Source organism: Myotis davidii, unplaced genomic scaffold (assembly GCF_000327345.1).
Source record: "Myotis davidii unplaced genomic scaffold, ASM32734v1 scaffold847, whole genome shotgun sequence".
NCBI classification, from domain to species: Eukaryota; Metazoa; Chordata; class Mammalia; order Chiroptera; family Vespertilionidae; genus Myotis; species Myotis davidii.
This window is the reverse complement of record NW_006298049.1, coordinates 1,893,603-1,909,486: the sequence shown is the minus strand read 5'-3', so window position 1 is coordinate 1,909,486 and position 15,884 is coordinate 1,893,603. Positions and strand designations below refer to the sequence as shown.

At 40.0% G+C, this 15,884-nt stretch overlaps 1 protein-coding gene across 2 annotated transcripts in view; it reads left to right on the top strand.

The window, feature by feature from the left end:
- The window catches only part of TXNDC16 (thioredoxin domain containing 16), a 93,672-nt gene that overhangs the window by 53,225 nt on the left and 24,563 nt on the right, over positions 1 to 15,884 (top strand). For both annotated transcript variants that reach the window (XM_015570498.1, XM_006773789.2), the window contains exons 14-17: positions 4,153 to 4,321; positions 5,266 to 5,402; positions 12,685 to 12,769; positions 14,690 to 14,828. In XM_015570498.1, coding sequence (XP_015425984.1) covers positions 4,153 to 4,321; positions 5,266 to 5,402; positions 12,685 to 12,769; positions 14,690 to 14,828 — 530 coding nt within the window. The remainder of the gene's footprint in view (positions 1 to 4,152; positions 4,322 to 5,265; positions 5,403 to 12,684; positions 12,770 to 14,689; positions 14,829 to 15,884) is intronic.

Below are 15,884 nucleotides of genomic sequence, written 5' to 3'. Positions count from 1 at the left end.
GGTTTAGGAAACGGTGGTACATCTACACAATGGAGTACTATGCCATTGTAAAAAAGAAGGAATTCTTACCATTTGCAACAGCATGGATGGAACTGGAGAGCATTATGCTAAGTAAAATAAGCTAGTTAATGAAGGAAAAATACTACATGTATATTATTCTTTATTTCAGTCAGTGTATGCTTAATTTCTAATTGGTCCTTTTTCATAACCTTGAGGGTCTCACTAAATTTCTCGGAGGTTTCTAGAAGATTCTTGAGTAACCTTACAACCATGGTTTTGAACTCTATATCCAGTAGTTTGCTTTCCCCCATGTCTTTCATGTAGGACCTGTTTATTTGTCTCCTCATTTTGGCTGCTTCCCTGTGTTGATAAGAGTGGCTTTGTGTGCTAGGTGTTCTATAGGGCCCAGTGGCTCAGCCTCCTTAGTCACCTGAGGTGGAAGCTCTTGGTACACCCCTTTGTGGGCTGTGTTCACAGTCTTGTTATAGTTAAGCCTTGATTGCTGTTGGTATCACTGGGAGGAATTGACCTCCAGACCAATTGGCTGTGAGGACCAGTTGTGTCTACGGTGGGAGAACTCTGTGATGGAAACACCCTTATGGGGCAGGACTTGCTTCAGTGGGGCTTTGGTGCTTACTGAATCTGCCCCCTGAGTGTGTCTCATATGGATTTGAAGAGTTATAATCTGGTGTGGTCTCACACTGACCACTGGGTACACTGGCTCTTGGATCTCCAAGGAGGTGCAAAGTCAGCCACTGCCTGAGGCCACCCAGCAGGAGCTACTGAGAATCTGTAGAATCTCCCTCTTTGTTTGGGGTTTGGAGGTGCCCAGATGAGGCGCAGCTGTAAAGCAATGCAGGCTGCTAATGAACCCTAGGCCTTCTTTGGAAACTCTAGGGTTCTTTGACCCAGCTGCAGTTTGTTAGGTTTTAGATTGCAAAAGGCCAGGCCTTTCATATGCCAAAGCCTCTTCGCACAGCTTGGGTGGGGTTGTAAATTAGGTGGGGCGGGGCCTCAGGGAATCATGGGCAGTACAAACAGCAATGGTTGCCCATCGGCCCTGCCCCAGATAGAGCCCTGGGTCTCTGTGTCCTGTGCCCCCCATGCAGGAACAATAAATGCTGCGAGCACCTCTGAGAGAAAGCCACCTTCATGTTCCGGCCCGATGCCAGACAGTCCAGTTTTTCCCCGTATGAGTCTGGGTCCCTAGTGTCTCACCCAGAACTGGAGTTCAGAGCAGTCGGGAGCTTGTTTCTCCCTCCCGATTGAAAAAGACCTCAGCATACCCAGTTGCCAGCCTATTTCATGGGCCTCTGCACTTCTGCACCTCTGCATCTCCTACCAGTCTAGATGCTCTTTTCTTTTTCCCTCTAGTTGTCGAACTTCCACTCAGCCAGCCTTCCCGTGGTTCTGGATGATATCCATGTTGTCTTTTAGTTGTAGTTTTGATGTGGCTGTGGGAGGCAGCAAGTTCAGGTGTTTACCTATGCCGCCATCTTGGTTCCTCTCTATTAAAGTTTATTTTGTTAGAATTTACTCATTCCTTTCACAGCTGAATTGTGTGGTGCCTGTTTTATTTGCTTTTTTAACTCTTTCTATCTAGCAATTTACATATGTTGAAGATTTTTACATATCCTCCTATATAATAAAGAGGTAATATGCAAATTGACCATCACTCCAACACACAAGATGGCCGCCCCCATGTAGACACAAGATGGCCAGCAGGGCAGGGCAGTTGTGGGCGATCAGGCCTGCAGGGGAGGGCAGTTGGGGGGACCAGACCTGCAGAAGGGGGCAGTTGAGGGGGGCCAGGCCAGCAGAGGAGGGCAGTTGGGAGGGCCCAGGCTGGCAGGGGAGGGCAATTGGGGGGGATCAGGCCTACAGGGGAGGGCAGTTGGGGGTGACCAGGCCAGCATGGGAGGGCAGTTGGGGGTGACCAGGCCAGCATGGGAGGGCAGTTGGGGGTGACCAGGCCAGCATGGGAGGGCAGTTGGGGGTGACCAGGCCAGCATGGGAGGGCAGTTGGGGGTGACCAGGCCAGCATGGGAGGGCAGTTGGGGGTGACCAGGCCAGCATGGGAGGGCAGTTGGGGGTGACCAGGCCAGCATGGGAGGGCAGTTGGGGGTGACCAGGCCAGCATGGGAGGGCAGTTGGGGGTGACCAGGCCAGCATGGGAGGGCAGTTGGGGGTGACCAGGCCAGCATGGGAGGGCAGTTGGGGGTGACCAGGCCAGCATGGGAGGGCAGTTGGGGGTGACCAGGCCAGCATGGGAGGGCAGTTGGGGGTGACCAGGCCAGCATGGGAGGGCAGTTGGGGGTGACCAGGCCTGCAGGGGAGGGCAGTTGGGGTGACCAGACTGGCAGGGGAGATGAATAATATAGACACAGTCCCTTTTCTCAGGGAGCTTTCTTGGTAGAAACAGACATTCATCAGGTAACCACACAAATGAGTTATAATTACATCTATATAATAAAAGCGTAAGCGACCATTTATGGGTCACTATGATGCACACTGATCACCAGGGGCCAGATGCTTAATGCAGGAGTGTCCCCCTCATAGTCAGTGTGCCCCCATAGGGGAGTGCCGCTCAGCCAGAAGCCAGGCTCGTGGCTGGCGAGTGCAGCAGTGGTGGTGGGAGCCTCTCCTGCCTCTGCAGCAGCGCTAAGGAGCAGCAAGCCGAGTGGTAAGGAGTGAGCTGACGGGTGGTAAGGAGCGAGGGGTCCCGGACTGCAAAAGGGTGCAGGCCAGGCTGAGGGATCCGCCCCCCCTTCCCCCACTGTGCGAATTTTGTGCACCAGGCCTCTAGTAAAAAAATAAAGAAATGAGCATAGTTCTATCAGTGCATAGGAACCTGCTGTAGATCAGGGTGTCCAGGCATTCTTGAAGTAGTCATACATGCAGAGATATGAAGGGGTGAGAAAGACCAAACTCATAAAAGTTGGTGAGGGTGGGCTGTTAGCAAAATAGATTTGAGTTTTGAAAAGACACTTCTAGTTTCAGTGTAAAGATATACACAATTCAGGGAGATGAATTAGAAGTGTACTGTAGCTACCCAAGGAGAAATAGTGAGTACTGGTAGTAAAGAGAAATGGATAGATAGAAGGGATATTTCAAATGTAAGTGGTAAAATTGAAAGGCTATGCCAGCCGTGGGCAAACTACGGCCCGCGGGCCGGATCCAGCCCATTTGAAATGAATAAAACTAAAAAAAAAAGACCGTACCTTTTTATGTAATGATGTTTACTTTGAATTTATATTAGTTCACACAAACACTCCATCCATGCTTTTGTTCCGGCCCTCCGGTCCAGTTTAAGAACCCATTGTGGCCCTCGAGTCAAAAAGTTTGCCCACCCCTGGATGCTGATTGATTTGATTAGCTATGGGGGAATTAGGAATGGGCAGGTGAGAAAAATGATACTTTGTTTTTTGAGTTGTACAAGAATGGCAGTGTTCACCAATATATACAGGAAGGAAACCGTATTTGGTTTTAGACATACATACTGAATTTGAGGATGTTTTCACTCAAACAGGAAAAGGTAAGTCAGTAAGGATATATGGGTCTGAAACTTTCAGAAGGAGCCTGGGCTAATGATATAAATTTAAGATTCATTATATTGGCTTGGCAGTGGTTTTTGAGTTTGTCTAGGACAAGAGTGTAGAGCAAATAGAGAAGGAAGAATAAATTGAGCCTTGAGGAACGCCCATCTTACTGGCAGAGAACCTGCCAAAGGAACAAAAAGGAAGAGCAAGAGAAGTGGCAAAAAAAGCCAATAGGGGAAGGTGTTGCAAAAAATCAAGGGAAGAGAGTGTTCCACAGCAGTGTTTGATACTGCTGAGAGGTTAAAATAAGAATGGGCCCTAATTGGTTTGGTTCAGTGGATAGAGCATCGGCCTGCAGACTGAAGGGTCCCAGGTTCGATTCCGGTCAAGGGCATGTACCTTGGTTGCGGGCACATCCCCAGTAGCGGGTGTGCAGGAGGCAGCTAATCAATGTTTCTCTCTCATCAATGTTTGTAACTCTCTATCCCTCTCCCTTCCTCTCTGTAAAAAATCAATAAAAAAAATAAGAATGGGATATGAAAATATTGACAATTTTTAACAACTGAGTTTTCTACATTAATATTTATAAAACGTGCATTTTCCTTCTAATTAGGCACACCCACTATGCTGCTTACTAGAATAAACTGTGCAAATTGGCCTGATGTATGTACTAAGGAAAATGTTACTGAATTTCCTGTTGTAAAGATGTACAAGGAAGGCGAGAACCCAGTATCTTATGGTGGTATGTTAGGAACTGAAGATCTCCTAAAATTTATCCAGCTGTAAGTATGCAGCTTCACCCTAAGATTTGTAAGTGTTTAGGTCTATAAAATTTCTAATTACCACATGTTGTTGACACACTCTGAATGGATTAAGATGGATACTAGAACGGAAATCACAGGCTGAGCATTGATGAGTGAGCTCATCCACATACCATCACTTTTGGGGAGATAGAAATTTTGTTTAATGAGAGTGATTTTTTGTTTGTTTAGAATAGTATTTGTCTTTATTTTGTTGGATGTTTATCCTGCGGCATATAGTCTTTTCTAAGTTCAGTATTTTTATTTTTTTACAAGCTGAAAAGTATTTAAAAATTTATTTATTAAATTGATTGGGGTGACATTGGTCAATATGAATATATAGGTTTCATGGGTGGGTTTCTATGTTACAAGATCTGAATATTGCACTGCATGCCCACCACCCAAAGTCAAATCTTCTCCTGTCACCTTATATTAGGACCCCCTGCTCCCCCACCCCCTTCCCTCTGGCAGTCACCACACTGCTGTTTGTGTTCATGAGTTTCAGTTTTATATCACACGCATGAGTGAAATCATATGTTCTTAAGCTTCTTCTGACTTATTTCACTTAGCATAATGTTCTCAAGGTCCATCCATGTTGTTGCAAATGGTGCTGTTTCATCCTTGCTTATGGCTGAGTAGTATTCCATTGTGTATATGTACCACGTCTTCTTTATCCAGTCCTCTATCATGGGACACTTTGGTTGTTTTCATGTCTTGGCCACTGTGAATAATGCTGCAATGAACATAGAGGTGCATATATCTTTGCAAATACATGATTTGAAATTTTTCAGGTACATACCTAGGAGAGGGATTGCTGGGTTGTATGGTAGCTCTTTTCTTAATTTTTTGCGGATGCCTGATTGTTTTCCATAGCTGGTGAAAAGTGTTTTTAAAAATTAATTTTATATATATGTATATTCATATAGCAACAGAATTTCATGTCCAGTGAACATAACATCTATAGAAGAAGCAGAAGAATATTTAACTGGGGAATTATATAAAGACCTGATCTCCTATTCTGGTGTGTCAGTACTGGGACTATTTAGTCCAACCATGACAACAGGTAAGTGGAATTGAATTTTAAATTATACAATACTTCGTTAAAAACTCATTGACTAGTTTTTTTTTTTTTAAAAAAAGAATTACTATCTTTTTAAATTATAGAGAACTCAGAGGATTTTGAAATACAAAGAAATTTGAAGAAAAATTAAAATCTATAATCTAATTATTTGGAGTTGCTAAATTTTAATGTAATTTCTTCCCTCTTTTTCTGTGTACCTCTTTATTGCATATTTCTATATGTCTTCCTGCTTTTAATTCTTTCGGATGTATACCATAAGTGAAATTTCTGGGTCATAAGGTAATACGATTTTTAATTTTTTGAGGAACTATCATACTGTTTTCCATAGTGACTGCACTATTTTACATTCCTACCAACAGTATTAAAGGATTCTAATTTCTCCACATGTTCACCAACACTTGTTATTTATTTATTTATTTTTTAAGTAGCTAGCCTGATGGGTGTGAGGTGATGACTCATTGTGGTTTTGCTATGCATTTCCCTAGTTGTGTGATGATTAGTGATGTTGAGCATCTTTTCATGTGCATGTTGGTCATTTGTACTTCTTCGGGAAAATGTCTATTCAAGTACTATGCCCAGTTTTAATTGGTTAATGGTTGTTGAGTTGCAGGAGTTCTTTATATATTCTGTTTATTAACTCCTTACCATACACATGATTAACAGATATTTTTCTCTCATCCATGAGTTGCCTTTTCACTCTGGATTGTGTCCTTTGATTTTTTTTCTTTTAAAACAATTTTTACTATTTAGATATTTTCATGCATGAAATGAGGTTAGAGGCCAACTATTTGTCTAAGTAGTTAACACTGTTTTCCTCTTTTTTGATTCTACCATTCCTTTTTGTGATTCTACCATTAGCATATTAAATTCACATCTATATGTGTGTGTATATATGTCTGTTTAAATGTTTTTTGTTTTGTTTACTTTACTTATTGATACTTAATCTATCAGTTTTTAATGTATGTTAGGTTAATTTTAAAATACATGATTGGGTCAAATCTCTTATTTGCCTTTTTTATATATTTTTTTGCATATTGACTCTTTCAGGTGAACATTGGCTATTTACACATATTGTCTGTACTTATTTGAATATCTATTGCTTATTTTATGCTTCATTGGTATTTCTTTTTTGTTGTTGTTGTTAACCCGAGGATATTTTTTTCCATTGATTTTTAAAGAGTGGAAGGGAGGGATGAGGGAGAGGGAGAGAGGGAGAGAGGAGGAGAGGGAGGGGGAGGGGGAGGGGGTGGGTAGGAGAAACATTGATGTGAGAGAGACACATTGATTAGTTGCCTCCCGCAAATGACACACAAACACACACAAATGTGCAACCCCAGGTGGTACGCCCTTAACCTGACCAGGAATCCAACCCATGACTCTTAGACCCTTCGGTGCAGAGGCTGATGCTCTACCACTGAGCCACACAGGCCAGGGTTTTGTTATTTTTTCTTTGTTTTTTTCCCTATATGTTGTATACTACTTTTGGTTTTATTTTCCCCAAGGGTAAAGGAGATACTTAAAACAAAAACAACTCGTATTGGAATCTATAAAATTAACAACCATTTCTCTGGTTTGGGGAATATTCCTCTTATGGCAGTTGAGGATGCTTTTAATTTCTTTTATAGTCCTTTTCTCTATATGAGCCTTTTTGGTCTCATATTATAGGCTCATATTATCATTATTGGTAAACTTTTTTCCCTTGATATATATGTCTCTTTCAGAAATCTTTTCCATCGCAACATATCATTATGAATATTTTCAAACATATAGCAAAGTTGAAAGAATTCTACAGTGAACAATGATATACCTGGCCATTTAGATTCTACCATTAGCATTTAACTACACTTGCTTTAACATATACTTGTGTATCTATCCATCCCTCCACCCATCAATTAATTGATCTTATTTTTGATGCATTTCAAATTAATGTTTTTGCATTCAGCTTTGACACAGTGCTTACATAAATTAATTTTACTTATATAGGTCTTTATAGTGTCAGATTATAGAGTTCTTTTAATATCAAAATTTCTCTATTCTTAAACTCCTACTCTTTATTTCTTGCTCCATAAGAATGTGTCTTTCAGTAACTTTTAAAGGAAGGGTACACATTGGGAACTTTTTCTAACCAATAGTATTGCTTAGAATGTTATTCTCTGCCTTTGCATATGGATAGCCACTTGACTGGGTAATAAAATCCTTAGTTTTAGTGTTTTCATCACATACTCTTACCATTTATCTAGAGAACCTCCCCCTTCTTATTTTCCTTTTGTTTAAGATGTATTTCAAATTATGAATGAAATCTTTTAAGGATATTTGTATGGGAAGAAGATACCTACGTTTATCATTATATTTGTATATAATAGATATTATTAACTACTTATTACATTTTTATTTCTAAACATTTCTTTTAAAAAATTTAAATATATATTTTAATTTACTTTTTCTATCACCATTTATTCCCCATAATTTCTTCCACCTCCCCCCAAACCCTTCCCCCCTGCAATCACTACACTGTTGTCAATGTCCATGAGTCCTTTTCCTTTTTTGCTTAATCCTTCCACGCCTGACCCCTCCTCCTAGCTGTCAGCCTGCTCTCTTATGTGTGAGTTTGTCACTATTTTGCTTGTTAGTTCAGTTTCTGTTTAGTACTTAATCCCCTCCAGTTTGTCTTCAAATTCTTTTATTTTTATTTTTTTAATGTTTTTATTGATTTTTTAGGGAGAGAGAGAAAGGGAGAGCAAGAGAAGATAGAAACATCAAGGATGAGAGAGAATAATTGATAGGCTGCCTCCTGCATGCCCCTTACTAGCATGTGCCCTGACGGGGAATTGAACCAGCAAACTCTTAGTGCATGGGATAATGCTCAATCCATTGAGCCATGCAGACCAGGCTGTCTTCAAATTCTTTTAAATTAAAAGCTGAAGAACTTACTACAAAGAAATAATAAGAATGTTAATGTGTGCTCTGGGCCTAACATCTTAGAAGCAAAATCCTAGAGGGCATAGCTTTTTAAAAAATATATTTTTATTTCAGAAAGGAAGGGAGAGGAAGAGAGAGATAGAAACATCAATGATGAGAGAGAATCATTGAACGCTGTCTTCTGCACACCCCCTACTGGGGGTTGGGCCCGCAACCCAGTCATGTGCCCTTGACTAGAATCGAACCCGCGACCCTTCAGTCCACAGGCTGACACACTATCCACTGAGCCAAACCAGCTAGCCATGGTTGGCACACTGCAGCTCGCGAGCCACATGCAGTTTTTTGGCCCTTTGAGTGTGGCTCTTCTACAAAATACCACGTGCAGGCGCGCACGTACAGTGCGATTGAAACTTCATGGCCCATGCACAAAAGTCGGTATTTTGTGAAAGAGCCACACTCAAGGGGCCAAAGAGCCGCATGTGGCTCATGAGCCGCGGTTTGCTGAGCCGCAGTTTGCCGACCACTGAGCTAGCGCAAGGGCATAGCTTTTTAATTTGTGTTTTCTTTATGAAAAATTGTGAAGTGAATGAGTCTGTGTTTTACACCTTTGTCTTTCCCTTTCTAATGTTTTTGCTCCCACTGTTCACTTTGTCTTCTATCTACCTCAAGTGCCTGCTGCCTGGACGCTTTCATTTATTACTCACACTGGACCTCCTTCCAAAAAAAAGAATAAGTCTTCAGATAATAAAAAGCACAAATACAATAAAATCATTAAAACAAGGATAGAGTTAAACAATAAAACAGGGATAATTGTGTAGACCATTTAGAAAACACTGCAGCTCATCATAAAACTTAACACTCAACAATCTGGTAGCAACCAGAAACAGAAAAAACAGATAATTTTGCCATCTTATCCAGTTAGGATATTGACTCACCCATAGAGAAAACTTTTTCTTGATTGTAAATGCTGAGATCAGTATAAGGAACAGTGTACTGGATTGTATTTCTGTACAAATGATAATATAATTTACATGTAATTATATCTCAAAAGAAGTCAAAAGTGTAATGCTAAATTATATACAGGTAGTTCTGGTGTGCCAGAATGATGTAATCTGGATATGATGCTTTTTAAAATTGGTTATTTTACTGGCTTGATTATTCCCAGCCTTTTCAGTCAGGTATTAGTTCTACTTCTTTATGTGTTTTTGTTTGTCTGTTTTTATTTTGCAGACATTCCCATGATAGTTGCTAGACTTTCAACATCTGTGGAATGAGAAAATGTATAACAATAAAAGGCTATTGTGTACATTTTATGTACATTTGTATTTTATTCAGAAAAGCTAACTACTGGCATTTATTGAGCACTAATTTCGTATCAGATATTAATTTATTGTTTATATAGATTCTGATCATTTGATGACTAAAATGTTAATTCCATGAGGGCTAAAATTTGTTTTGTCCCAGGTGTATGGTATATGCCAGTCCCTCTCCTGGAAAGTTATTATTTTTAACTTTGTAGTAAATAAGTATCTGATGGGGGATATAATTAAAAACTTTGTAAATGGCCTGTTTCTCATAATTTTGCACTTCAGTTTTAGAATTGAAAGTGTTATTACTATGATGATTGCCAAGTGGAAAAGTTCTAACTCCATTATTCTTTTTACATTTATTAGCTGTAAGAGCTTTCCTTTCTCATTTGTCTGTTTATCAGTGTGGACACCTGAGTTCTTATTTTATTCAATGGGTTATGATCAGTTACTATCATTAGTTTGCTCAAATTTGGTCAGTGGGAACCCCTTCAATCTGACTCCTATGTCTTTCTGACATGTTCATTATTCTTTGAATATGTCCTTTTGGCACAAGATGTTCCCAGCCCCACTCTTGGAATTAGTCATTTCTCCAAGGAGTCCAGGTTCCTTTTAAATGGGACATTGGATTTAGAAGCTAAGATCTAGGGGTTAGGAGTGCTTTTAGCTAATGTTTAGTGTTCTTGTTTATTAACTCTTGCTAACAGGGTTATATATGCATATTTATATATGTACTAGAAGCCTGGTGCACAAAAATTTGTGCACTGGCTGGGGGGGCAGGGGCGGGGGAGGGTTGGTCCCTCAGCCCAACCTGTGCCCCTCACAGTCTAGGACCCTTGGGAGATAACCACCTCCTGGCTTAGGCCCGCTCCCCTGGTGTCAGATGGTATGCCCAATTCCGTGGTGTCTGCCCCGTCTCCCCCGGTTGCAGATGGCAGGCCCGGATCCCGCCCTGGGTCGGGCGGCTGCTCAGATTGTGCTGCCACCTGCCCCGCCCACGATGCCCTGCACACGGCAGGCCCGAATCCCACGCTGGGGCAGACCGGTGGCTGGGGAGCGCGCTGCCACCTGCCCTGCCCGGCCCACCCACCCCTCCCCGCACACAGCAGGCCAGGATCTCACGCTGGGGCAGCCCGTGGCTGGGGATCATGCTGCCGCCAGCCCCAGTTGGGGCAGCACAGCGGGATATGCCTGCAGTATGCAAATTAGCCTCCATCTTTGTTGGCAGCTAATTTGCATATTGCACTGATTAGCCAATGGGAGTTGTAGCGAAGGTACGGTCAATTACCATGTTTCTCTGTTATTAGACAGGATATATTTGTGTGTGTAAATAAAACTTCAGTAAAATGTAATAGTGGAAAAAAGCAGTATTACTAAATTAATGTATCTATTTTATGCAATTAAAATATGTTTATAGTTAACCCCTAAATATTGTAGGTCACTGTAATATTACGTCTCAAAAATATTAATAGTGGTTAAAACTTTTTTTAGATAGCTGATTATTTCCTTACTAGAGACACATTGCATGAAGAGATTCATGCAATAGGCCTTCCCTTCCCCTGGCTGCCAGCACCGGTTTTCCTCCGGCACCTGGGACCCAGGCCTTCGCTCCGGATGGAATGTTCAGTCTTCGCGGCTCCGGACGGAGCCTTAGTCTTTGCTCCGTTGCTTCGCCCCTACGTATGCAAATTAACCGCTATCTTTGTTGGGTTAATTTGCATACTTTCCTGTTTGGCTGGTGAGCATAGTGGAGGGACGGTTAATTTACATGTTTGTCTATTATTAGGTAAGATATTTGGGGTTGCCATATATCTGACATATGTGCAGTTTTCACCAAGGAGGGGAATATGCTAGTTACTAGCTTAGTTTTCTTATGAATCTTTTCTACTTTGGTGTAGCACAGGCTAAAAAAATATTTTCATGGATTACTAGTTTCTTATTAGAATCATGATTATAAATGAGCTCTCAATGCTGCCTACTGGTTGACTGGGCCATTCTAGTAAGTTAGCTTTCCTACAGACCATACTTCTCAATCTTGTGGAAAATATGTATCCTTTTTTAAAGAAAATAATCTTATGGTTACCCAGTGTTAACAGTATTGATGCTTGCACCCTGAATATAGTGCTGTATGCTAAGGTACGGATCTTTTGAGTTCAGCATGCCTAGACAGCTAGGTGCTTTATGACTCAAACCTTCCATCGTTGTTTTTGTATTTGAACTACTATGATCCTTTCATGCAGCAAGGGCTATCCTGGGCTATCATTTGGCCTCCATGTGGCAAGAATATCTCATTTATATAAGTTCACCTCTGCTGTATTCTCATTAATCTGCAACTATTAATTCAGACTTGCTTTTTGGTTATTTGGTTATTAGCACAATCCAGAACATAATATTATTTATGCAAATGCATTTAAAAATCTATAGACATAATAATTTTAATTTTGAATATCTGTATTCTAACAAATGAGAAAAAAACTGTTACACAAATTAATCAAAGTTCAGAAGTAACAAAAACAGATTATAGAAAATAAAAAAGAAGACATAAATCCTTCTTAATTGCAGAACCCTAACACAGACATACTAGAGAACTAGAATTTCCAGTCTTCTATGCTTGTCTATGCAGATAGCTTCTTTTAGATTTTGTGATTATAATGTGTATATCATTTCACATACCAGCTTCTCTTTCCAAGCTCCATACAAGAAAGTTGTCTCCATTTATCCTGCCTTAGAAGTAAATTTTAAAAAGCAACAAATATTTATTCAGTAAATGTGTATGATTAGAGTGCTGTAAATCTTACAAATTTAGAGTACATTTGTTTAGGGAACCATAGCTGTAGTACATCAATTTACATTTCTGTCATAATCAAATATCAAAAGAAACAGACTTATTTTAAAACTACTATGTTATATAAGATCTACACTTAAATATTTATTATAATTAATTAATAACAAAGTACTCTCTATAAATCTCTTCATCAGTTGAGTAGCACACATAATTTTAAAGATTTCTTTTTTTGGTCTTGTCTGTGTATTTTTAGCACAAGAAGATTTCACTGAAGCAGGAAAGTACCTAAAAGGATGTGTTATCACTGGAATTTATTCTGAAGAAGATGTTTTGATACTGTAAGTTTATTGGTCTTCTACTTTTAGGAAGGAAGAAGTTTGCAAAATAATACATTGCTTGTCTTTACATAGTTGACAAAGAAAATAGGGCAGAAACATTACAAGTTTTAATTTTCTTCTAGGAAAATGTGGGAAGTACCATGTGGCTATTTAGGATTTTTAGATATTCTTTTACATTCAGCTAGTGCCCCCAGAGGAGCAACCTTGGATTCATATTACTTCATTTTCCTATAAAAATTGTTCTCTTTGGGTTCTGTAGTTTTCTTTTTAAATATGTTTATTTTATTTTTAAAATGCATACATTTAAAAAATATATTTTTATTGAGTTCAGAGAGGAAGGGAGGAGAGAGAAATAAAAACATCAATGATGAAAGAGAATCACTAATTGGCTGCCTCCTGCATGCCCCCTACTGGGGATTGAGCCCACAATCCGGGCATGTGTCCTGACCAGTGAGTTAACCTGGGACTCTTCAATCTGCAGGCCAACGCCCTTTTCACTGAGCCAAACTGGCTAGGGCTCAGGTACTTTTCTTGCCTTAACTGAGTTGCATCTGGAAGGTGGGATATTGATTTTAACCAAATGGTTACTTCTTGAGTGTTTGGGTTTTGATTTGCCATATATATATAAAAATCAAAGTTTTTTCAGATTTCGCTCAGAGTTTTAATTGATGTAACTATACCTGATAGTTCTACTTAATTTTAAGTTAACTGCTACCATACACTTAATTAGTATTTTTTAAAGCCACTTAAATTGCTTTATTTGTAGAATTTGGGTCTCCTGTGAACTACCAAATATTTCAGTTGCTGCAGAATGAAGGACAACTGAAAATTTGGAGATGATCACATTCTACATAATGGCTCATTTTCAGGTGCAAGTGGAGTTAACTTCAGGAGTTTATCTTTCTTACCTTCTGACTATAATATTCCTAATTGTGATTTCTGAGCTTAAAGCTTTCATGCTGAACTGGTGATATATACTATTAATGATTAAGCTCCTGTTCTATCCATGAAATCAGTAATTTTAAAAAAATACTGTATTCTAGATTTTTAGGAATTATGAGACCTAGTCAGTCACCTGACACATGGACAACCGCCCACTTTTCTGCTATCTTTGTGCATTTAATCATGGCCCAAATAACTAAATCAGTCATTTTCAGGGTGTGTTTTGTTTATAACCCAACTGGTCAACTAAGAGGGTTTTGCAGGTAATCTGAAGGCTGGCCTCTCTACCAATGTGTATATTAATCTAATGCCTGTATTTTATTCTAACAGGAGTTTTTTACATGATATAAATGTGACTATATCACTGGTAATTTCACACAAAGCATTTTTTCCTATTTAATTTAGTGATTTACTCAGCAAAAGTAGTGGCAGGAGGGAGAAGGTTTGGGCTCTGTTACAGTGGAGACAGACCGTGTCTGGAGAACCTCCGTTTGAATTCTCTCTCTGCTATTTATCACCCTCCAAGTACTGGTTTCCTCTTCTGGAAGCTGGGGTTAACAGTGGCTGCTTTATAGGGCTGTTCTAAGGGTTAAATGAAAACTTAACTAAAAGCATCTGGTGTAGTGCCTGCAAAGAGTAGATTTCTAATAAAAGCCCCTCTCCTTGCTCAGCAGTATGGTGAGCAGTCCAGAAAGTTTGAGAGCTATTCAATGTGTTCCTAATCCTGTTTAGACATTTTCTTGATGGATAAGTTTTCTAGGAAAAAAAAATCTGGGCAGATTATTATCTGTTGTTTTCTTTCAATCTTGGTCGTCAAGGCTACAGAAGATAAATTTGTCTATAAATTGAGTTATTATTTCCTTGGTAGTAGGACTTCCCATTTGCTGCCTTCCACTGTGACTCCTTGGCCTCATTGTTTATGTTTTTAATGACTTGCTATTATTTAGTTGAAATTTTTAAATATATATTTCTCCATAGGTCAAATAAATATACTACAACTCTTCCAGCCCTGCTGCTTGCCAGACACAAAGAAAACCAAGTAGAGAGCATTCCATTGGCCAACACCCATGCGCAAGAAATAGTTCAAATAATAACAAATGCATTACTGGAAACATTTGTGAGTATATTTTATAATAAGGATGTTATTTGAAATAGGGATATCTAGATGAGTTAAAGGTAGTTTATTTTAATACGTGATTTTCCAGCTTTTATTGGCATATGGCATGATGTTTGTGACAGAGGATTCATTGGGTTGCTGTTTTATTGTTCACTTATGCATGAAGCTTCTCTAGTCCACTGCCAAAAGTTTCCATGTCTTTGTATTATTTTTATTTCTGAGGTCAGTGTGGCTGATGGCCAGTTGAAGTACTTAATCTAGGCTGAAACTTGGTATAAAGCACATGGATTGCGGAGAATCAGACTGCTCAGCTTCAAATCCTTGGCTTGATTACTTGCTGGCAGTGTGTTAACTTCTCAGTGTCTCAGTGTAATATGTAGGTGATAGTAGCAACTGCAGAGCATTACTGTAAAGACTAAATGAGATTATTTGTGTTCAGTGTTTGGCCCCTGGTAGACATTCAACAAATGTTAGCTGATTTTTTTTTTTTTTTATTCCAGAGAGGGAGGAAGGGGAAGAGAGAGAGACAGAGACAGATGTCAATGTGAGAAACATTGATTGGCTGCCTCCCATATGCACCCTGATTGAGGATTAAACCTGCAACCTGGGTTTGTGCCCTGACCAGGAATTGAAACCACCACCTTTTGGTGTACAGGACGATGCTCCAACCAACTGAGCCACACTGGCCAGTACTAGCTGATATTTTTGTTCTTTATACAGTTTTAGAACAAAATATTGACTTATGAAAGACCTTTTTCAATGCTTTGTATAATAGTGGATTCAGGGACACAAAATATGTAATACACATTTCTTGATTTCAGTTGTTTTTCTTTTATATTAAACACTAGAGGCTGGGTGCACAAAAATTTGTGCACTCGGGGCGGGGGGGGGGGGGGCGGTCCCTCATCCCAGCCTGTGCCCTCTCGCAGTCTGGGACCCCTCGGGGGATGACCACCTGCTGACTTAGGCCTGCTCCCTGGGGGGATTGGGCCTAAGCTGGCAATCAGACATCCCTCTGGCAGCCCGGCAGCCCTCAGGGGATGTCCACTTGTCAGT